At 41.7% G+C, this 23,771-nt stretch overlaps 1 protein-coding gene across 5 annotated transcripts in view; it reads right to left on the bottom strand.

Annotated features, from left to right (window-relative positions):
• The window catches only part of LOC100890709 (serine/arginine repetitive matrix protein 2), a 74,029-nt gene that overhangs the window by 14,121 nt on the left and 36,137 nt on the right, over positions 1–23,771 (bottom strand). For 3 of the 5 annotated variants that reach the window (XM_030994443.1, XM_030994441.1, XM_030994445.1), the window contains 11 exons: positions 22,592–22,690; positions 18,138–18,252; positions 16,721–17,122; positions 15,709–15,838; positions 14,403–15,141; positions 12,038–12,247; positions 11,070–11,145; positions 8,278–8,526; positions 6,356–6,934; positions 4,546–4,772; positions 1,752–3,705 (listed from right to left, as the gene is read on the bottom strand). In XM_030994443.1, the coding sequence (XP_030850303.1) occupies positions 1,752–3,705; positions 4,546–4,772; positions 6,356–6,934; positions 8,278–8,526; positions 11,070–11,145; positions 12,038–12,247; positions 14,403–15,141; positions 15,709–15,838; positions 16,721–17,122; positions 18,138–18,252; positions 22,592–22,690 (4,780 nt within the window). The remainder of the gene's footprint in view (positions 1–1,751; positions 3,706–4,545; positions 4,773–6,355; positions 6,935–8,277; positions 8,527–11,069; positions 11,146–12,037; positions 12,248–14,402; positions 15,142–15,708; positions 15,839–16,720; positions 17,123–18,137; positions 18,253–22,591; positions 22,691–23,771) is intronic. The other 2 variants (XM_030994444.1, XM_030994442.1) reach the window with 2 other exon arrangements.

The following is a 23,771-nucleotide window of genomic DNA, read 5'->3' on the forward strand; positions in this document are numbered from 1 at the left end:
GGAACAAACTACCTTTACATGTCAAAAACTGTCAGACTGTCAACCAATTGTTTATCACTGTATTTTGTTTGTTATATCGCTTAGAGATTTTAGTGGTAAGCGCTTTGTAAGCACCGTTTATTATTATTATTTTATTATCTCCATGGGTTTTACAGGTTTGTTCATGACATTTATCTGCCCATGCGCAGATAGTATCTTCGAAGTGGCTTATTACAGAGGGTTAACAGTTAATTATTTGGAAAATTTGGAAGGTTCAGAAAATTTGAAAAGGGTTAAGGTTAATTATTTGGATAATTTTGAATTTGGATTTCTTTATAAGACAATAACAGGCGTTCATCAATAAAAACATACACAGTGGCTTTGGAATGGAAATCAGTGGTGTGTGTTGTGTCATCATTACATCTGCATGTAGGCTGTGGCCAATTTAATTTCTCGGAGAGTCTTTAATGGTTGGATTAGAAAAGTGTACATGAAGACAGTGAAGTACTTGTCTTAATATCCAATACGCAACGCTTCAGTCGATATAAAAATGAACAGATTATCTTTTCCAGATGATCTTCTTCTGAAGATATTGCTTTACATGCTAAAAGACTTGTCAGTATAGAAATGAACAGATTAATCTTCCAGTCTCCAGATTACCTTCTTCCTGATATTTTGCTTTACAACATGTTAAAAGACTTCAGTCTGTATAAAAACAAACAGATTAATCTTCTCCAGATTACCTTCTTCTGGAAATATTGCCTTACATCCTAGAAGACTTGTCAGTATAGAAATGAACAGATTATTTTCTCCAGATGATCTTCTCCGGAAAATATTGCTTTACAGGCTAATGATATTTAAATGAGGTAAGTGCACTACTTATTCATGCCATACCACAAGTGCATCATTCCCATTAGAGAGCTTGCCATGCAACGGAATGAGGGTCTCCATACAGTCTTATGCTCTATAAGGACTATCCTGTTCTCCTTCTCCATGGTACATCCATGTAATTTGATCCACTGTAGAATATTCATTAAACATGCATGTGCTTGGGTTGAACCATAGCCGGGTAATGTTGGAGCGCCTTGAGGACCTTGCAAGGTCGATGCATGCGCTATATACTGTAAGAATCCAATATTATTATTATTATTATTAACCAATAGCTGTACAGCGTCTTCTTTTAGTGACTTTTTTTGGTTTTTCTTTTGATCTAGAATGCTCTGAATTACACACTATACATGAGCAAATAGAGCGAAAAATACAAAGTATTTTTATTCTATTTCTATTTCTATTTATTGTGCCGTTCTTGGATAAGAGTGATGTAATTGTAACTTATCATTTAAGTCTTTAAACTTGCAACACGGTATAAAATTTGAAATCACAATTGGCAATTTTTCAGTTAAATTTGGGAATTTCCTTTCACAGTGGTTCATTCAATAAACATTTTTTCTTCTTCTTCAAACTCCTTAAAATTTGAGGAAGGAAAACTGATCAATTTAGAAAATAAGAAAACTCTGAACTGCTATGGGTTTAACTCATTTCCTGCTTTGGTTGACCTCCATATCATGCAAGGGGACATTACAGTCAACTTTAATAAGTTTTGGCACATGTACCATGCCCACGTCCATGGAACATTGTGAACCAAAACAAAGTTTGGCAGTCGGGGTTTGAGTACCAAGCAAACAATGATTTAATGGCTTACGTTAGCACAAGACTGGTGTTCATGCAAGATGCTAAGGGCGGATCATTCCATCATGCCTTCATGACGTTACCTGGCCATTGCTGTTTCCGTTTGATCCATTACCTCCAGGACTCTTCAGTGTCTCCAGGGATGGGGTACTGGTGGTGCGGTGAACACCGCCACCCAGCCTCAAGAAACCGGTCTTGGTAGGCGAGGGTACCCGTACCATCGGAATCCCTGACCCACCGATGTTCCTTGACCTCTGCTGGACCATAGGGGAGTTTAACGGGCTGAGGATTGTCTTGATGTTGGTAGGCCGGGTGGCTCTGCTTGGCCTTTCATCAGGTTTACTCTGTTCTGTGCCATCTCCTGCTTTGGACCGGTTGTTCATCTTGGCTTCCTCGCCATTCCTGGCAGATGCAGAGACCTCTTTGGGTTTAGGTTTGCTAGGCTTCGGGGCAAGACAGAACGAGACAATCTGCTTGGAGGAGAGTTTGCTGGCGGAAGCACTGTGGTCGCTAGGAGATGCCTCATCCGAGGACATTCTGCTGTCTTCGAGGCTGGATGAACTCACAACCCTCTTGGCTTTGCCCTCGCCAGACCTCAAGTGAACTGTCCTGTCCTCACTATCGTCACAATCGCTCACGGGTAAGGACTCTTCAAAGTCCACCGAGAAAGGATCATGCCCGACACTCACCCTATGGGACTCGTCCATTTCGCTTATCTCACCCATTGAACTCGCGGCACTACTGCTGGAGGGTTTTGAAGTGAAGTTAGCTGCAAGTTTTGACAATCGCGGGCTAGGTTTGGGCTTTGGGCTTTTGACGGGAGGAGCATCCTTCTGCTCGGACACACCTAACAGTTTAGCTGAGGCGGAGGTGTCATCTATTCCCGTTGGGGATTGAGGGTAAGGGATCCCTCCCTGGAAGTCAAAATTGAACACAGTTTCCTCATTTGCTTTCGTGGCAGGCTGTTGAACAGCTCCACCAACAACCGTTTCGGAAGCTTCACTAACACTTCCTGTGCTCTGCTTCGGCTGTAACCCTTTTCCTTCTGATTCAGTCTGTGGAGCAGTTTCTTGTTCTGAGTTGGAAGGAGAATTAGTGATATCATATTTCTTACCATAACCTAAAGATTCTTTGTCACCGCTACCCTGTGACTCCCCATTGCACAAAGGGCTCATGTCTGAGGTATTATTTAAACCCTGAACACCATTACACTTGCTCTCATCATTTATATCTACATTTGCTACACTTTCGTCACAACCATTACCTTTCTGACATTCACCCAACCCCTCTACCACTTTCTTAGACACATTCTGCACATTATTTGTTTTCTCACCAATACGTCCTTCTACTTCGCTACTTTGGTCAGCCACTTGCGGACCTTCCTTTTGAGAGGACACTTCAAGTTGTTGAACGGGAACAACTTCAATCGCTCCACCGCCTCCATTCTTCTTCTCTTCCTCCATCGCATTGGTTCCTTCCAAATCAGGACCGACATCAATGAGAGCGATGATGGCCATCTGGATAGCAGTGTCAATGATATTCTGACTCATCTCAACGCCAACAGACTTGGCTATGGCAACTTTCAAACCGTCCTCCAGGTCGACCACGGAGGGTTCCGCATCAATGTCCGTCTCTCTTCTTGATTTCGCTGGAATAGATTGTGCTTTTCCCTGCTTTCCACTCCCTGCTTTTGGCTGCTCTCTTGCCGTCTTGGCATCGTTCTTGGCATTCTGGCTGCCGACGTTGGACTTGTCCTTCAGAGCATCCCCTTTGCTGGCGGAACTGCTGGATTTCTTGCTCAGAGACTTCGTTGGAGAGTCTTTGGAAGCTTCCGAGGATGATGTCTTTGAGCTGGACTTCTTCTGGTTCTCCTTGCTGCTTCTTGGGCTGGCCACTGGACGTTGTTTTGCGGGGCTTGTCTTCTGTGCTTCAGCCGGCGGAGATGCCTTCTTGGTTGATGGGGATTGGGGCAAAATCACCTGGTCTGTATTGGAATCATCAGACTCACTGTTGGGTCCAACTCCTCTCACAGTAAATCTAGAATTGAAACAGCACCAAGACAGGATCTTCAGAGACTGTGGTAATAATATTACACCGAACCATGAAAACTTCACATTTCATATGTCACTTTGTAAGAAATAGATGTGTCACCCACAGTATAGAAGAAAGAGGGAGAAACATAGGAATTCAACAAAAATGAGAGAAAAAACCTAAAGACTGAAAAATCAAATAAGTTTTATGTGCAAGCATTCACGAAGGCCTGTAACTAATTTGCTTTGACCCAATGCACAATTTCTGAAATTACATTTCGCCATCTTTTAAACAAACAACAAGCAAATTAATGTGGTCTGTCACTTGCTTCAATTCTGTGGGCCCAATGCACAAATTCTAAAAAATAAATACTGCTGACTTTCAAACAGCAACAGCAAAATTAGATAGATCTGGGGGGTGTTTCACAAAGATCCTAAGTTAAACTTATCTCTAAGTTGGACATAATAATTATGGAAAGTCGTTAGCATCTATAATAATATTTTATAAAAGCTATTTTAAAAGCATACAATGTTGATTCAAGTCATTTTTATTTTCTATTATCAAGGAGATTTCAAGTTTTTGATGTGGAATTTATAAAAAGTCTAAACTACTTGAATTTTCACTTTTGAATATATCTTATTTTAAGGCTAAACATGGCTCCCCATAATTTATAAGTCCAACTTAGAGTTAAGTTCAACTAAAGCCTCGGTCACAAATGCCATTACGAATGATTTTTCAGACAATGGAAATTCGGGAAGACAATGAAAATTATGTTTCGTACGAACCTTTGTGACCATAGCAATAGGAACTTTGTGAAACACCCCCCTGGCACTGTCTATACTCTACCTGTAAGTTCCTGGAGTAAGGCCCCCTAGGATGGCCTGCGGGTAGGGCACATCCATCACTTCTCTGTGACTCTCTCCCAGCTGAATGAAGAGCTTGTACCCCTTGATGGGACTGATGAGCTGCCTAGCCCCAACCTCCTTCTCACCGGGCATGGACGACGGCGTCCACTTCAGGGCGATGCTGGTGTCCGAGCGAGCCGTGGCGACCAGCTCGGCGGGTGCTGTGGGCTGCATAGGAAGCGGAGAAACAGTTACTCAAGGCACAGTACTAGCATCGTTATTATCTATAGCTTCTTTTAGTGGGTCCACAAACAAAAATCATATAACTTGGAACGTTGAAGGAGTATGAACTAATGTATTCAAAGCAAAAAGTCCCTAATGGCCAGGCGCCAAGGTATCTGCTCTAGTTTAGCCATGAGGGATTAGACCTCAATGCATGGTCACTGGCAGGTGGTTATCTCATCAAATCAAATCTCAATTAACATAAGAAAAAGGGGGCCATGGGGGATCAACGGGAGCCGTTTAGGCATTGTTGGCTGTATAGAGGGCGCAAGTAGCTACAGGTAGTGCAGTCCCGCTTGAAGGGCTCTAAGGTTCTTAGATGTACTCTGATGAGCTAGGCTTCAAATTATTTTTTCAAACAAATTTAATGACTGACAATTCATAAACAATTTCAGTTGGAAATGAATTTGAACCTATTATTGCTGATTTTCAAATCAGTACAATCTAAATTCAAACCTGTCATTGACACATGTTTACACCCCAAGTGGACCACTCTGGCTTCTATGATAATTCCTTTCATGGAAAGAATATTACTCAATGTCTATTCATACCCTCAAACCTGTCTTAGTGGCCACCTCTCTATAAGGCCACCTGTCTATAGTTGCCATGTATGTTGGCTCCCTTGAAAACAAAATATGCAGAGCTGCCAACCTCTAGAACAGAAAATCAGTAATCCGTAATTTTAAACAACATTCCATAATTCCGTAATGATCGTTGATTTCCGTACCAATTACGGGAAATCCGTACTACATTTTTTGGCAGGTCCTAATATGTGTCATAGAAGCTGTCTAGAAAGGCCACCTGTCTACAGTGGCCACTTTTTCTGTTTCCCTTGAGTGACCTCTATAGACAGGTTTGACTGTATTATCATTCATACCAGGGACAATAAAAACTAGGTAAAACAATTGTTACTGCTGTCGGCCCATGACGTAAACAAGTTAAACATAATATTCTTGACCTGCAGCTCAGATTATAAGGCAGACAGTAATAACATAAGAATAATGATAATAATAATAATGATATTCTGGGTATATATAGCCCTAAATACATCAACAATGTTTCTAAGGGATTTACAGAAACATCAACCCATCATAGACAGTTTCATTGTCTTTCAACATGCCTTTCCAGGAGTTTGAATTATCTAGAGATTGGTTCTCAATGATTATGATGATCCACAGCACTTGTATGACGCCATTTATCTGTTTCAAACATTCAAAGGCGCCCGCTCCTCCAATAGTCAAGGACTACACATTTGCTTGATAAGATGGGTTTTAAGGCCTGACAGATAAGTGAGATATCAACAGCGTGATAAGAATTACTGGAGGCGCGATAGCTCAGTCGGTAAAGCAGTGGTCTCGTAATCCGGTGACCCTGGTTCAAAACCAAGACGATGCGCTAGTGCCCTTTGGTAAAGCATTAATCCTCATTACCAGGTCCCTCGGCCGTATGGTTGCTTACTAACAAGCCTTTATGCTTTCTTAGCAGTCAAGTAAAAATAACCACAACCAATATAACTATTAACTAACTACCTTTAGCTCAGCATCCTCCTGGTCCTTCTCGTCCGGTAGAAAGTGTCCTGCCTGGACGACTGAAGGAGAACCTTGAGGAGCCTGGCTGAATGCTTTGGTGTTGACTCCTGCTCCTGCTCCTGCTCCTGCTCCTGCCCCGTTCCCTGAGACTCCTGCCTGCTCTGACATCCACTTTGCTGCACTGATGAGGAGCTGTTGGACGTCCAGAGGATGCAGACCCTCTGGAAGGTTGTTCAGCGCCTGGTTGATCATGGCCCCCTCCCACGGTGCTGGCAAGGTGACCCCTTGAGACGACGGAACACCACCAGTCGTGGCTGCAGTTGGTGCTGCGTTGTTGGTGTTGCTGTTTCCTGGTGGGCTCTTCTTACCATCCTTGACCGTCTGGGAAGTGACCCGAGACAGACTAGCTTTTGATGCCGACCTGGACTGGTCTTTGGTGGATGCAGACTGGGTGAGCGGCTGGTCTTTTGTAGGGAGAGGGGTGGCAGGGAAGGGGGGTGACGGAGTCGAAGGGTTGGTGACGTATCCAGAGGTGATGAAGGTCGTGATGCCGTTGATTGATTCTTGCAGGCGACCAACCTGTCTCAAGAAAACAAAAGAACTTTCAATTAATCGTATTCTCCATGTGATTTCATAAACTATAATTTAAAAATAACATGTACTCCAAATACACATAGAATTAACTACATGAACATGTAAGTATCCACATTAATATGACTCTTCTTTGATATATTGAGTATTGAAGGAGTTTATAGAGGCTCAGAGATTATAGCAGTAACAAGAGATTAGAACAATTTCCCATGGACTGCACTATGCAGGGATGCCAGTTAGAATTGATCAGAGGACCTGTAAATCACCTAGAATGAGCTTGTTTGTACACAAAAAAGCCTAAATTATGGTCTATAAATAACTTGCCAGGGCCTGAAATCAGGCTATAGCCTGAAAACTGGCATCCTTGACGTTGCCTTCAATACCAAACCAGCACATACATTTTACAAACGATTCTCAAAACATCATATTGTCTGGTAAACAACATAAAGTCCATGAAGATTCAATTCCAAATAAATCACTGAATGAGAGGTCAATTTAGCAATCAAGCACCTCTCAATTCACTTGTTTCTCTATACCCTCATCATACAAGTTTCTTCAAAGGTCGTTCCACAAAGTTGGGTCATTCTACGAAGTTGGGGCAATTTTTGTGACATACCAAAAGTGAGAAACTATTGAGTTTTGCATAAAAAGCATAGCCAACTATCTTCAGAAATCTTCAAGCTTCATGGTGAAGCAATCTTATGGACCCAAAGTTCATGTAATATTATAACGATATGGTGTCCATGTAATGCTGGTAAAAAAGAGAAATGTGTATCAAGCAAAGATTTTGAAGAAACAGGAATGACTCTGGCAGGGCACTACTATTACGGAGCACTATATATATATTCATTGCATAAAAATCTTCAACAGATAATTTCATCCTCTGTGTGTACTAGAAGATCTCATACCTACATTACATGGACACCGTCATTTGTTTTGCCCCAACTTTATGGAATGACCCTTATACGACCTTCTGTCATTAACTGTTCTCTCCCTTGCACTTCTATTTGACCAGGACAGTGTTTCACAAAGATCCTAAGTTGAACTTATCACTAAGTTGGACCTAACAATTATGGAATGCCCTTAGCATCTTTGAAAATATTTTGTAAAAGTTATTTTCAAAGGCAGAAAATATTGAATCAATTTATTCATATTTTCTATTATCAAGGAGATTTCATGTTCTTGATGTGGAATTTATGAATAGTCTAAAATACTTGAATTTCTGCTTTTGAATATATTTCATTTTAAGGCTACAAGTGGCTGTCCATAAGTTTAAAGTCCAACTTAGAGTTAAGTTCTACTTAGGATTCTTTGTGAAACACCCCCCATACCTGCTTCTGCAAACTACTGCAGGTCTTCTCCAGCTGGACCTCCCTCACGGTGGAGACGGGTGTCCCAGCAGAGAGGGCCTTGGCATCCTTGGATGATGATGCAGACCCTGGGGTCCCCTTGGGATCACCCTGGAAGTGGGAGGGGGTGGTGATGGAGGGTGGGCCAGGGGGTACGGGGAGGGGTCCACCAGGGGGAGGAGGGGCGTCCCTCCCATCCACGTCCTGCTTCCACTCCTGCAGGGTCTTCACCTGGGATGATGATGAATTGGAATGATATAGAATTTAATGAAATTGGAGCAGAATGGAATACAAAAGAGAAAAGAGTACAATCAAAAAACAGAACTGAAATAAAAGGAGAGTGGAATGGAAAGGAAATGGATGAAATCGAACTGAATGAAATTGGAATAGTGTAAAACTGAACTGAATGAAATTGGAATAGTTTAAAACTGAACTGAATGAAATTGGAATAGTTTAAAACTGAACTGAATGAAATTGGAATAGTTTAAAACTGAACTGAATGAAACTGAAATAGAATAAAACTGAATTGAATGAATTGGAATAGTGTGAAACTGAACTGAATGAAATTGGAATAGTTTGAAACTGAATTGGATGAAATTGAAATAGAATGAAACTGAATTGAATGAAATTGGAACTGAATGAAACTGAACTGAATGAAATTGAAATAGAAGTATTATATTAAACTTGGGATTTGAAACGTCTAACATTAAATTTCATCACTCTGAATTTAACAAGTTTAAAACCGATTATGTTAAAATCTAAAAAAAAGAGCTACATGTACTGTACATGAATCACATTGACTCATTTTCAAAGCAAGGACTAATGACAAATTACAGTTTAAAAACACTACATCGAATGTAAATATTAAATGCTGAACTCCACGTGCACCATACAAAACCAAGAAGAACACAAAGTTCCTCTAACTTGATATCACAAGACGTTCGAGGAACAAGGGTACTATATCTAGGTCTAGGTGGGGTCCTTGGGGAGTTATTTTAAGGTCACGGGGGCCTAATAAGATTATATCTGCCAGAAATTATAATTAGAGATTGATTATATATAGATGGACGCAGCCTGGAGAAGCAGTAAAAATGTTTGCGGCCATTTCCCCCCTGAGAGTGAAGGCATTTCCTGAGCGAGAGTCAGCAGTTTTGGTTTAGCACTCAACCCTCTCTCTATCTTTCTTTCTCTCTCTCTCTCTCTCACCTTTCTTTCTCTCTCTCCACCTTACTCTTTCTATCTCTCTCCACCTTCCTCTTTTCTTTCTCTCTCTCTCCCTCTCCACCTTCCTCTTTTTCTCTATCTCTTCACCTTTATCTCTCACTCTCTCAACTCTCTCTCTCTCTCTCCACCTTCCTCTTTCTCTCTAACTTTCTCTCACCTTTCTTTCTCTCTCTCTCTCTCTCTCCATCTTTCTTTCTCTCTCTTTCCACCTTCCTCTTTCTTTTTCTCTGTCTCTCTCCACTTCTCTCTCTCTCTCTCTCTCCACCTTCCTCTTTTTCTCTCTCTTCACCTTTCTCTCCCTACACCTTTCTCTTTCTCTCTCTCTCTCCATCTTTCTTTTTCTCTCTCTCCATCTTTCTTTCTCTCTCTTTCCACCTTCCTCTTTCTTTTTCTGTCTCTCTCCACTTCTCTCTCTCTCTCTCTCTCCACCTTCCTCTTTTTCTCTCTCTCTTCACCTTTCTCTCCCTACACCTTTCTCTTTCTCTCTCTCTCTCTCTCTCTCACTCTCTCTCTATCCACTTTTCTCTCTCTCCACCTTCCTCTCTTTCTCTTTCTCTCTCTCTCTCTCAACCTTACTATTTTCCTCTTCTCTCTCCACTACACTTCTTGCTCTTTCTCCTCGTCACTTCAAGGTTGCACAGAAAAGGGGGCAAAAGTTTACTAGAGTTTGGAATGTCAATATGTGATCAAGCATTTTCCTGCTATATTTCATAATGAAATCCGAGCATTAAATAAAGCTCATATGATTCAAATTATTTTGATCCTCTCCTCTCCTCTCCCTCTTTCTTTCTCTCTCTCTCTCTCTCCCCCCCCCCCCTCTCTCTCTCTCTCTCTCTCTCTCCACCTTCCTCTTTCTTCCTCTCCTCTTTTCTCTCTCTCTATCGCTATCTCTCTACCTTTCTTTCTCTCTCTCTCTCTTACTTCTCTCTCTTTCTCTCTCTCTCTATCTCTATCTCTCTACCTTTCTTTCGCTCTCTCTCTCTCTCTATTCACCTTTCTCTCTCTCTTACCCCTCCACCTTCCTCTTCCACTTACTCTCTCTCTCTCTCTCTCTCCACTTTCCTCCACTTACACTTCTTGCTCTTTCTCCTTGTCACATCAAGATTGCACAGAAAAGGGGGCAAAAGTTTATTAGAGTTTGTAACGTCAATATGTGATCGAGCATTTTTCGTAGTACATTTCATCATGAAATCAGAGCATTAAATTGAGCTACGTGTAGGCCTACTATGATTCAAATTGAACAATCTACATGTATTCTCCCACACTCTCTCTCTCTCTCTCTCTCTCTGTCTCTGTCTCTCTCTCTCTGTCTCTATCTCACTCACTCTCTTTCCGTCTCTCTCTCTCTCTTAGTAGCATAGCATCTGGATTGTATCAAGAAATAGGTAAAAACCGACCTGACACTGTAAAGCTAATTTGCAAGATCAGGCTTTTTCATAGTACATGTAGATGTACATGTAGTAAATATGCATCTGCCAACAGAATGAGAATAGGTCCATGGTTTGATTTAGAACATGGACCAATGAAAATCATGTAAATGAGAGACTTACCTGGTTCCACAGAAGCTTCAAGGCCTCCATCTGCAGCTCTCTCAGATGTTTCTCCTGCTCGTACATCTGACGTGTCCTATACATAGAACAAATTGAGGGTATTAAAGGTAAAGACCAGTTATGGTCATGCGATTGCATTGTGAAAGAACAATGTGGAATCGATCAGAAAAAGGTTGATCATCTAGCATCTAGCATCTGCAAGGTTCTGGAATCATCAAAATGATAAGAAATTTGGCCCATTCTTCGTAAAGTTACAAGCACTATACACAGAAAGATGTATATGGGACTACCCTATATCTCTCACAGACCATGAGAGAAACAAATTTACCAAATATATGAATTAGTAGGCGGTTTCCCGGCAAATTTTTTATCATCATGTATCAGTCAAAACATATTCTTTCACATGATTGGTAATGAGAGCTTCCATTTCATTTTTTGAAATTGGGGCGTTTCCAATATTGGTCTTTACCTTTAATACAGGTGTTCCTTTTTTATATTTTTCCCTATGTAAGGAGACTACCCCCTCCCCCTAAATAAATAAATTAAAAAAACATGAACATTATGTGTGTTTACAAGATGATAATCAATTCATAGTATTTGCAATATGGTAAGCTACCTATTGGATGCCACAGATAGGCCAATCTTTTTAACTTTGAGGGTCAACATCTGTGCTACTGCAGGAGCAAACAATGCCTAATCGGTGCCTGCCTGTTGGTCCCCCATGATCCATTTTTCTTATGTTAATTGAGAGTTGATTTGATGAGATAACCACCTGTCAGTGACCTTGCAGGGAGGTCTAATGCCCCCTGGCCAAACTAGTGCAGACAGGCTTAAGTCTGTAAGTCTGGGAATAGCATTCTTGAGCATCAAGGATTTTAAAAAATGTGATTCACAGTCCAGTAGTATCTAGGTCTTCTAGACCAAGATACCCTTTCAATCAATCAATCACGCATGGTCCTCAGTTTTACCTGTCGAGCTCCATATTGAGGTACTTGATGTGCTCCTCCACCCTCTGCTCCTGCATCTGCTTCTGGGCGCGGCCGGCCTTCTCGTCCCCCTTGCGGGCGTGGTGCCCCCTCCAGTTGGACTGGATGGTGCTGGCGGCTCCGTCCTTGCTCTCTTCTTTACCCCCGCCTGCCCACGCCTCCTGAGCGGTCATTTGCTCCGCTTCAGGTCTGCTGGGAAGATTGAAATAAATGGGAAATGATGATTATGCAATTCCTTGACAGGCATGTGTGAAGTCTCCTTCAACGAAGGCACAGTAACTCATGCACTCCAAGAAATCTGACCAAATAAAAATATTATCAAAGTAAGCTTCACGTTTCTGTATCTTAAAGTGACTCTAACATGATTCTGAAACAAAATCCTGGATTTAGTCAGGAATCCCATGACTTTTATAAGCCGGTCGCCTGTCTGATTATCAAGATGTTTATGATTGGAAATCAAAATTTCATCTTTTGTTTCCTAACGGCTTCAGTCTATTGGGGAAAATGAGTATGGTAAAACTGGTCACTTGGAGATTTTTACTTTTTTGAGGCACTTCATGATAATTTTGAAGCGCAATTTTTTAAGGCCCTCCAATATTACACCATATCACAGACACTGATAACACATAGGGCCATGCTTCTCAGATTTAACATTGTTAAACTTAAACAATGCCTTTAATCTTAAGGACCTTAGTTGTGCACAGTGTTTTTCACCACCACTTGCCGTTCATTCATGTATATGAAAAATAGTTATTCTTCTGTGATGGCTTTTTGAAGGCGGTAAGCGGTCAATTGTATGTGAACAAGGCTTAATTGCAGAGTTTCTACAACAGAAATCCAATAATAAAGTGGGGCTAATCAAGTATTCAAGGAATAATGGTATGGTTTCCAAAGAAACAATCTTTGAAAAATCACTGAAATCCATTCAGTTTTTATGGTACGTTAAGCATTCAGGAACTAACCGGATATACTAAACCATTAATACTTTCAAAATGACAATAAACTGTTGCAAAATCGTAAAGAATGCTGCAATAACATTAAAATGTGGCATAAAATACGATATCCAAAAGAATACATATCTTTAGTTAAATATAGACTAAGGTGCTTCTAGGAATAATGGTTATTTGTTAGGGAGTCACCTCAAGAATATTACAACAACAAAACAGCATCATACTGAATCTTTTATAGGAAACTGTTGGTATAATTCTGGTAAATTTAGACTTTTAAACTGTCATTTGCACCACTCACAGCCCTATTCATATGTAGAGTTCTATTAAACAAAAAAAAACATATCACACAGATTGAATAAATCATGACCACTCTATTCTCTCCCCTGGAAAAACAGACTGTTATTTCAAACCGGGCACACAGTCGTCATGTTATCACAATGCCCCGTTCCCTCATCACCCATATCCCGCCAAAGGAACGAGACGATTAGAGACCGCAAACATTCCGTCAGCCAACAACAACACGGCTCTCGATGGCATCCTCCCTAGGCCTCTCTTCATCAGCTCAAGTTTGCCAAATAACCCGCTATTTTAACTATCCTGATTGCAAATTAGCCAGTTAATTTGCGCCCTTATCAGCCCGCAGTTGCAATTAGCGGGATATTTGGTCGAGAGATATCCAGAGAAATCTTGGTCTTGTTTCCAAAATGTCCAGCTATTTCGGAAATAGCGGGCTAATTTGCGCCTGTCTGAGCTAGTTTGTGATGAGCGTATCAGTCTGGTGAAGACGCAATTTCAAGCTCCGGGATAATATCCTGAGTCTGAAAATAGCGGGTTATTTGGCAAACTCAAGCTGATGAAGACAGACCCTCTGCGCCATAATCAGGATATCCATGGGTTTCCAGTATGGCCAGAGGCAAGGTGGGAGCTATCTTCCCTTCCCAGACCCTAAAATATCACACATTCATCTCATCACTTTTTGCTGCCAAGGTATAGGGTTAAACATGCTTGAGGAACAGTCCTTTGCTCTCTGAAAAAATGCATAATTGGTTGTATCCATTGATATCTTACAGACACCTGATCTAAAAGAATTGTCTTAAATTCTAAAATTTGTGAAATTATCATGGTTCATGAATTCTTGTTTTCCTTCATAGCTTCAGAAATACATGTACATGCATTCTATATATAAATTTTCTTCGCTCTGAAATAATGCAAAATTGGCAACAAAAAAGAAACAATTACTGTCCCCAAATTAAAGAAATTACAGATAAGCCTCAAGCATACACACCCTAAACTTTTAAATTCAGATTCGTAACAAAGTCAGCGTTGACATCGTCCAAGACAACTTGAAAGGAAAACTCATATTCCAGACTGATCACAACAAGCTCTTGGATACATACCTCTCAAAGTCTGGGTTGCCGTTGACCTCCCAGTGTCTACCACTCTGACCTTTCCCCTGCTTCCTGGAGCTGGCCGTTTCCTTGCCATGCTTGCCATGATCAGCCTTCGAGCCTGACGATGCTCCCCTGAGATCCCCACTGCTACCCCCTCCCCCTCCCCCTCCCCCTCGCTGCTTCCCCAGATGACTCCTGCCCTTCTCCCTTCCTGCCTTGGACGTGTGGTGGAAGTCGTGAGGGCTGCGAGGCGTGGGGGTACTGGGGAGGCTGGAGGACGAGTGTCTGGGGCTCGGGGTCGAGGGGAGGCTCGACGACTGCCGAAGGGTTGGTTGACTCCCCTTCTTTGTGACACGCCCGTGCCCGGACCCGCCCCCCTCCAGCTGCTTCTTGAGCATGTTGGTCGCCAGGGACTTCACTGGGCGGTCCTCGTACGCCTGGAACTTGGAGACGGGGGACGAGGCGTCGCCCCCGCTCTGGGTCTTCTCCAGCTGAGCTCTGACTTGGGACGCGAAGCTCGCGGTGTCCGTGATCCCGTGGGACTGCCTCATCGGGTGTACGTCGGTGTATTCTTCCGACGCCGCGTTGGGCTTGGCCTTGCTGTGTTTGGTGGCGTGGTGCTGTGGCTGCTGCTGCTGCTGTTGGGGTGGGGCCGTGCTGGGCCTGGTTTGTTGTGCATCTCTAGGCATGGATGGATGGTGAGGTAGGAAGGATGCAAGGGGTCCCAGCTGATCGATTTCACCATCTACACATAAAACAACATTGCACAAATTTGTTAAACTTTAAAATAATAGGAACAAGGGCCATTCAAGAGTGTCTAATATATTCAAAGGGATACACGTAAACAGGAAAAATACTCAATCAACAGTATTCTAGACTGATTTATTGATAAGAGAAAGAAAAAAAAAAAATTAACCAGAAGCATATGCATAAAGACCCTCTGCAAAAAAAAATCCAGACCCCCTATGAAATAATTTGGTGGGAGCTCCTTTAGGATATGGTGTTGTATAAGTGTAATCCACGAATGATTATATCTAAGTCTTTTATTGGATTGTTTTATCAGAGCTCTTTTCAATTTACTGGAGATCTTTTAGAGCTACATGTACCAAAGTTAAATTGCTTACCGCTCCCTAGTTTTAAAAAAAAGTTTTAGGTTGATTTTATAGATTCTCACTATACACATACATGTACAGTGTACATGTATTATATGTTCAGGAGACTGGAACACTTTAAACAATAAATAAATCTAGGCCCCCTATGAAATAAGTTAGAATGAAGCCCTGTTGGAAGGAAAAGAATCACAACGGCATACCTTCAATGTCTTGCAGGAAGACATCTGCAGCGCCTGCAGGAGGTGAGTTCTCCCCCACTGGCTTGAAGTTCCGATGGAGTTGAGAGTTCTCATTCCTATCAGAGGGCCATGCAGCACCCGGGCTCAGTAACTACAGGTAATTAAATAAATAGTTCTGAATTATTACCAATTAATGATTTCAATACATGTACTAGTAGTCATAATGTACTTAAGAAATAGTCAGTGGTTGATGAAATACATGGACATTTATATGACAATAATAATAATAATAATAATAATAATAGGCATTTCTATAGCGCCGTCTATCTACAAATTCTATTCAATACACGTTCTTTTAAGAATAATCCATCCAATGCTTTGGGGCAGCATTTAATGAAGAGGCTCAAGGACATACAGTGTAACTCACAACATTTGATGATTTTGTTTATAGAATGAGACACAGATGGGGCAGAACTATTATTTCACTAAGTTGACAGCAGATGCTACATACAGTATACGATTGGGATGTAGCGCTGGAGTCCACAGAGCTCAAAGGACCTTCTACTGTAAACGCTGTTATTTTTGTGTGATTAATTTTTTCACGGTTAGCGACCCCAAAACATATTTGCTGGTTCTTTAATTCCAGTTTTAGGCAATTTAGCCTGTTTAAACATGCATAATAAGTAATTCTTATTTTTGTGAGTTCTAAAATTCATGCTTGTCAATCTTAGCGCAAAATCCGTGAAAATAAATTTACCATGAATATTCCTACTTTTACAGTATTTTCCATCAGTCATAAATCTTGCCATCAGCTAATTCCTAAAATACCATCTTTAACAGTCTGTAAAGAAAATGTTTTCGCAGTTTCCCTTGAACAGTGTTCCTTATTAAAACCTGAATCAAAGAGAACATTTCATGAAGGCCATCCGCATTGAGAACCTATAATAAAGGCATCTGTCTAAATAGACCAGCTATCCTTGCTATGGGTGGCCTTTATAAAGCCTACAATTTCAACTATGATTTGAAAACTCACCTTAGAAGGAGAGGGGCTCCTCAGGGGTGAAGGCATCCGCTTGGTAGGAGACTTCTGGCCCCCGTTACCCCCCTTCTGACCGGGCATCGAGGGGGTCAGTTTGGTAGGCGAGAGCCGCGTGGGGCGCATGGTCGACCCAGCAGGGGCGTTGCCTACCGGTGAGGAGGGGAAAGACGATGGGGTGGAGGGGAGAGATGATGATTGGGTGGAGGGCCCCTGTGCCCCGCCCTGGGCCTGGCCCTGGGCCTGGGCTTGGGGTGAGGTGGAAGGGGACGGGGATGGGAGCTGCGCCTGGGCGGGGTCGACACCACCTATTGCTACTGGGAAGGGGTGTTGCAATTGTTGGTATTTCTTCTGTTGTTGGAGGATCCTCATTAACCGCTCATCTTCTTTTGCCTGTGTCTGATGAAATAAACAAAAAGGAGCATGATATTCACTACGTCAAAGTATGGAAACACAGTTAACAACTGAATTATTCAGACCCCATTGTAAATTTGATTTTCTTGTGTTTTTTGTGACTCAAGAGTAAAAGGTGGACCAGTTTTAAGGTAAAGACCAGTATTGGAAACGCCCCAATTTCAAAAAATGAAATGGAAGCTCTCATTACCAATCATGTGAAAGAATATGTTTTGACTAATACATGATGATAAAAAATTTGCTGGGAAACCGCCTACTAATTCATAAATTTGGTAAATTTATTTCTCTCATGGTCTGTGAGAGATATAGGGTAGTCCCATATACATCTTTCTGAGTATAGTGCTTGTAACTTTACGAAGAATGGGCCAAATTTCTTATCATTTTAATGATTCCAGAACCTTGCAGATGCTAGATGCTAGATGATCAACCTTTTCTGATCGATTCCACAACGTTTCTTTCACAATGCAATCGCATGACCATAACTGGTCTTTACCTTTAAAAGTTGAATACTTTCAGATGTCAGCTTCAGTACATATTCTCAAGAAACACAAATTGGGACAAATCAATTTTGTCACCATCACCATCACCATCATCATTACTATGATCACCATCATCATTATCATGACACATGTTATTGGTAGAAGTAACATGTGTTGCTTACCTCAGACACCAATGCTGTAAGAGGGCATTTATTGCTCAGATATTGCATAATTTAGTGGGTGTGAGAAGGTTAAAGATATTCTATTACTTGTACACTGCAGGTTGGTATTCTGTAGCTTTAACAAATGAATAGATCATCATCACAATTACCACCATCCTCCTCCTCTTTAACGCCATCACTGTCATCAGTATCATCTTCATCATCATCATCATCATCATCATCATCATCATCAGCACCACCAACACCACCACCACCACCACCACCACCACCATCACCACTACCACCACCACCACCACCACTACCACCACCTTCAAGGTAACCCTGAGATGTGTTGCTTACCTCTGATACCACTGTGAGAGGGCATGTGTTGTTGAGGTATTGCACGAGTTGTACGTGTTGTCCGGGGTGGTACCATCTGCCTTTACCTTGACTGTACAACCACTCTGCTTTCAAGCTGCAAGTACAAGTGTGGTAGATATTGAATGGAATTGAATGGAATTAAATTCAACGGAATTGAAGTGAATTGAATTGAATGGAATTGAATTGAATTGAATTGAATGGAATGGAATTGAATTAAATGGAATGGAATTGAATTAAATGGAATTGAATGGAATGGAATTGAATAAAATTGAATTGAATGGAATTGAATGGAATTAAATTCAACGGAATTGAAGTGAATTGAATTGAATGGAATGGAATTGAATTGAATTGAATGGAATGGAATTGAATTAAATGGAATTGAATGGAATGGAATTGAATGGAATTGAATTGAATTGAATTGAATGGAATTGAATTGAATTGAATGGAATTGAACGGAATTGAATTGAATTGAATTGAACTGAATTGGATGGAATGGAATTGAACTGAATTGATTGGTTTGGAATTGAATTGAATTGCTTTATTTCCACATTTCCATAAAAAATAACAAAACAATATATACACGATATACTGTACAGAGTAATTATTCAACACTTGAATGAAACAATAAACCTTAAAAATAACAAAATAAACAGGAACAAAATTAGAAACAAAGAATAAGATTAGACTACGAGTAAATAAATGTCAATGTGGGGGATTATAAAAAGCAATGAACTTATAACATATACATAACCTCTAGGTTGTAATAATAAATGTATAATTTATATGGAAAAGGGAGACAAAACAAAACAAATTAATTAATAATACTGACAATTCAGTGGAAGTAAATGAATTATCAGAGAAATTAAAGATTATGTAGAAAATACTTTTAAGTTTGGATTTAAATATATTCAGGGATTGAGAATTTTTAATATATGACATTAGAGTGTTCAAGGCAATGTCCAGCACAATCAAAAAGGATAAGATCCTTATAGGGATGAATGGCCTTGAGTGGGATACACAGGTAAAGCTCACAAGCATAATTACCGAGCAACTTTATGCAGCACTTAGACTACAAATACAAACACACAAGCTGCCCATAACATGTACAAATGTGTAGCAATTATGTATCAGGTCTTCAAATGATGTCTGAATTTCAATGTTATCCTTGCTCCCAAAAAGCGATTGAAACGGAAAGAACTGCACCTCCGTGGGGGAAAAAACGCAGGGCCATGCAATGGCAGCTGATCTCATAGTGCGTGACAGAGTTAAGAGGGGAAGGGGTAATTTGCAATGCCGGTGACAGGCAAATTACCTTAATTATAGCTGCAAATGTTGTAACAAAGTGGGGCTTAGAGATGCATGTACAATGTACATGTGTTAAACCTGTTTGAATAGTAATGCAAAGGTCAAAAGTGCAGATGGTTGCTAAAGAGAGTGTGAGAACGATGAAATGCAGAGACTGAATATATGATAATAACAGTGGGTTCTCAGACTTGACACTCCTGGCGCTCTACAAAAAGCCAGGGTTCCTGCTAGTGCCTATACATGTACATCCCTGGCGCTAAAGGGCAACTCCAAAATCTTCTGTCATTTTGTGTCCCAAAAGGTACCAAGTATCACAGAATAAGGAGTACCCATATATTCAACATATCAAACTGCATCACTGCTTTAACAGAATTCTCGCGTGTGATACGACTTAAGGTTCACACTTTCTTCATAATCTCTGCGTATTTCTTTCTTCGTAGTCTCCGTGTATGACGACTCCTCTTTAATAGACAACCATCAGCCTACAACACTGGAACTGACTACATGTAATGTCTGTATTAGAGATGGATTAAAGCCTTGTGTGGCCTTGATGGAGAGAGCAGTGTGATGTGATACGGAGAGCTTGAATCATCCCCTCCCTAAATCCCCCTCAAACACTTTTAGGGCGTAGGATGGGCTGGGTCCCACATATCTAATCCCACGTGGGTACAGTAATACTCCCTGAGCCTTCTTGCCCACGATCAAGGGCCATGAAAGCCACGAGCGCTCCTTCGCACACAGAGAGCTGAGATCCTATGCCATCACGAGTATTTCCAGTTTCTGTCTCCGTCTCTGTCCTTCTCTCTATGTATCTCTCTATCTCTGTCCCTCTATTGTTGTCTTACTGTCCCTGTCTCTGTGTCTCTTTCTGTCTTTCTCTGTCAAGCTTCTTCGCACAGAGAGTTGAGATCCTATATGCCATCACAAGTCCTTCTCTCTCTGTCTCTCTCTGTCTCTGCATCTCTCTTTTTCTCTCTGCATCCGTCTTTCTCTCTCTGCGTCTCTTTCTCTCTCTGCATCTGTCTTTCTCCGTCTCTGTCTCTCTCTTGTTGTCTCTTTCTCTCTCTGCATCTCTTTTCTCTCTCTGCATCTCTCTTTCTCTCTCTCTGCATCTGTCTTTCTCTGTCTCTCTATTGTTGTCTCACTGTCCCTCTCTCTCTCTCTCTCTCTTGCTTGCCCATTCTTTGTCTGTCTGTCTGTCTCTCTCTCTCTCTCTCTCTCTCTCTCTCTTTCTGTCCTTTTCTGTCCTTTTCTGTCAGCAGCTCTCTCTTGCTTGCCCTTTCTTTGTTTGTCTCTGTCTCTATCTGTCCCTCTCCCTCTCTCCCTCTCTCCCTCTCTCCCTCTCTCCCTCTCTCTGTCTCTGCCGTTGTTGTCACACTGTCAATTCCTTATGAATCACCGTGTAAATGGGGGTCCCGTGGCTCAAAACGATTGAATCGATTGTTTCCTGCATTCGACCGCAAACACCAACAGTCTACGGAGCTAGAGACCGGCATGCAGTAACTGACGGATCGGGACAGGTCGACGGGGAGAGGGCTGGCTGGCTGACATCGCAAAACGTCTGTTGGGAGTTGGTTGGTTGGTTGGTTGGTTGGTATACAGACCTAATTGAGCTGTTACGTGTCCGTCACGTGACGGCTTCCTTTAGTATCTCCGGGGGGGGGGGGGGGGGGGGGGGGGGGGGGGGTTTCACAAAGATCCTAAGTTGAACTTAACAGATGGTTTGGACAAAGAACAATCTCTTTCAGACTTTCAAAGGAAGACAAAGACCAGTTTTAGAAATTGGCTACCGGTAAGCACCGGATCCAGTGACAATGTTTGGACAGAGAACTATTTCACAAGAAGAAGGAAGACTGGTATAATTTGATTATGAGCTCGTTTAGCCACACAGTGAGGGGGTGTCTGCAGTGCATGGGTACTACATTAGGCTACAGCGGTTACACACACCTAGCTACAGTGACCTACCAGTCATTGACACCGCATTGTCTGCAGGGAAAATAGTCCTGTCCTCATCAGCTCGAGATTGCCAAATAACCTACTATTTTAACTATCGCGATCGCAAATTATCCAGCTAATTTGCGTCTTTATCAGCCCGCAGTTGCAATTAGCAGGATATTTGGTCGAGATTAATCATCCCAAGATATCTTGGGCTAGTTTGCAAAATATCACGCTATCTGTCCGGTGCGTCCTCACCAGCCCGAAGACTCGCACTATGCGCAAAGTATCTCGAGCGACGAATTTCTCGAGCTTGCGTTTTGAGTTACATGGTCGAGTCTCGAGCTGATGATGACGCGATTTGTAACTTCAGACTTATTTCCCATATCAGAAATAGCAGGCTTTTTGGCAATCTCGAGCTGATGATGACATACCCAATGACCATGACAACATGGCCAGGAGGTTCTATGACACATCGCTCCTGCAACAGTTGCTCTGCGGTCAATTTCCTAGTAGTTGAATTCCTAAGACCAAAGACCATACCTACAGTATACATGTACATGTATGTATCCCTAACCAAAAGCCTGATCGACCCCCACATGTTTCCTCCATACCTTTGATGAAGTAAAGCCTACAATGTATGAAGCAAATGTCACGTCACCAACCAGATTTAAAATCAATTATTAAGTTACTTACCCCTCATTTTGTATACTTGTAATTCTTACAAACTTCATCAATAAAAATTGTACACATGCAAACCTGTCTTTAGCGCTCACCCACATAGCTAGCTCCCTCTAGGAGAAAACATGTGAACTGTTGAAGAACCTTTTCTGTAGATGGCTTTAATAGACAGGTTTGACAATGTGCTGTGGCTCCTAACTGACATCTGTTTCCTCTCCTACATAGTCTTGTCAATAAGAAGGGCTGTTTCTCTATGCCCAAATAAGCAACAGCAACATAAACTAGGTACAGTCAAACCTTGTTTAGCGACCACCTGTCTACAAAGCAAACATTTTTGTTTCCCGCTGACAATGGCTTCTCATTGAAACATGTACTAAAGGAACCTGTCTACAAAGACCACTTTTCTTGTCTCCCTTGGGTGGCCTTTATAGACAGGTTTCACTGTACATGTTTACCAGCGTGTTTTCCTAGTATTTGTTTCCGAATAAAAAAAAAGTAGATCAAGTACTTACTTTTCCTTGTGTGTGATTGCGTAACCATCTAGGATGTGTAGGGAGGGTGACCAATTGACGATGTAAGGCCTGTAGTCAAACCCACTGTTGAAAGGTGATCTGAATCTCAAGGTTAAGGAATTCCTTTTCAAAATACATGTTCATACATAACATCAATGATAATATTCTGGATTTATAGAGCACTTGAAACATTTCATACTGTCCCTTAGCACTTTAGAGATATCAATTCAGTTTTTAAAAAGTGTTTGGGATAGGTTTTTAAAAAGTTAGAATGGACATTCAAAGATCAAATAAATGAAGTCTACGGCAACTGAATTCATGCATGTCCTAAAAATTATGACGCTAGCTGTTTACTGTTGTTATAAATGAACATACCGCAAAAATGGGGTGGGGCACGCTAGGCTGCCGAAAATTTAGCATAACTTTACAAGTACGTGCAGCTGTAAATATACATGTAGAGAAACAGTAATATGACGACAGATAGTCAACCTGTTCGAAACGTCGAGCCTCTCCCGCCACCCATCCTCTCCAAGCGCTATAGTCTAAGACCCCGTTCTCACTCACTTCGTTGGAGCGCTCTAACTAAGACCCGTTCCTCAGGAGCGGTTCTTAGGTGAGTGAGAACGGTCAAAGTGGTCCAGGAAGTGGACTTCTGGACCGCTCCAGAAGACCACCTTCCGAGGTGGTCTTGAGGAGCGGGTCTTATTAAGAGCGGTTTGGAGCGCTCTAACGTGCAATGTGAACGGATAGCGTACTTTGAACGGAAGTGAGCTAGTGACCTTCGGTGCGAAACATGTAGTACGGTACATACCGTTTGTATTCCGCGCGCGAAAAATTGATCTGCTGACCTGAGCTGCCATAGCAACAAGACCACTGTGACTCGTGGAGCGGTTGAGCCATTAAAAACTGCTCGGAGTGTGTACGCTCGCAAACCGTTCCTCAAGACCCGTTCCTCTGGAGCGGTCTAACTAAGACCACTTTCAAAGTGAGTGAGAACGGGGTCTTAGAAAAGATAACCATCAGTCTTTTTTCAAGACTACACCAACAGTCCTTTTCAGGACTACACACCCTCAAGAAAGATTACAGAGAGTCCTTTTCAGGACTCCTCAATCCTCCCTCTCTCTCTCACATGGTGCATTCGCGGGCCTTCTGTATAATATATGCAACATTTGTCCTTCAC

The sequence above is a fragment of the Strongylocentrotus purpuratus genome, unplaced genomic scaffold (genome assembly GCF_000002235.5).
Source record: "Strongylocentrotus purpuratus isolate Spur 01 unplaced genomic scaffold, Spur_5.0 spur5_scaffold_21, whole genome shotgun sequence".
Taxonomy (NCBI): domain Eukaryota; kingdom Metazoa; phylum Echinodermata; class Echinoidea; order Camarodonta; family Strongylocentrotidae; genus Strongylocentrotus; species Strongylocentrotus purpuratus.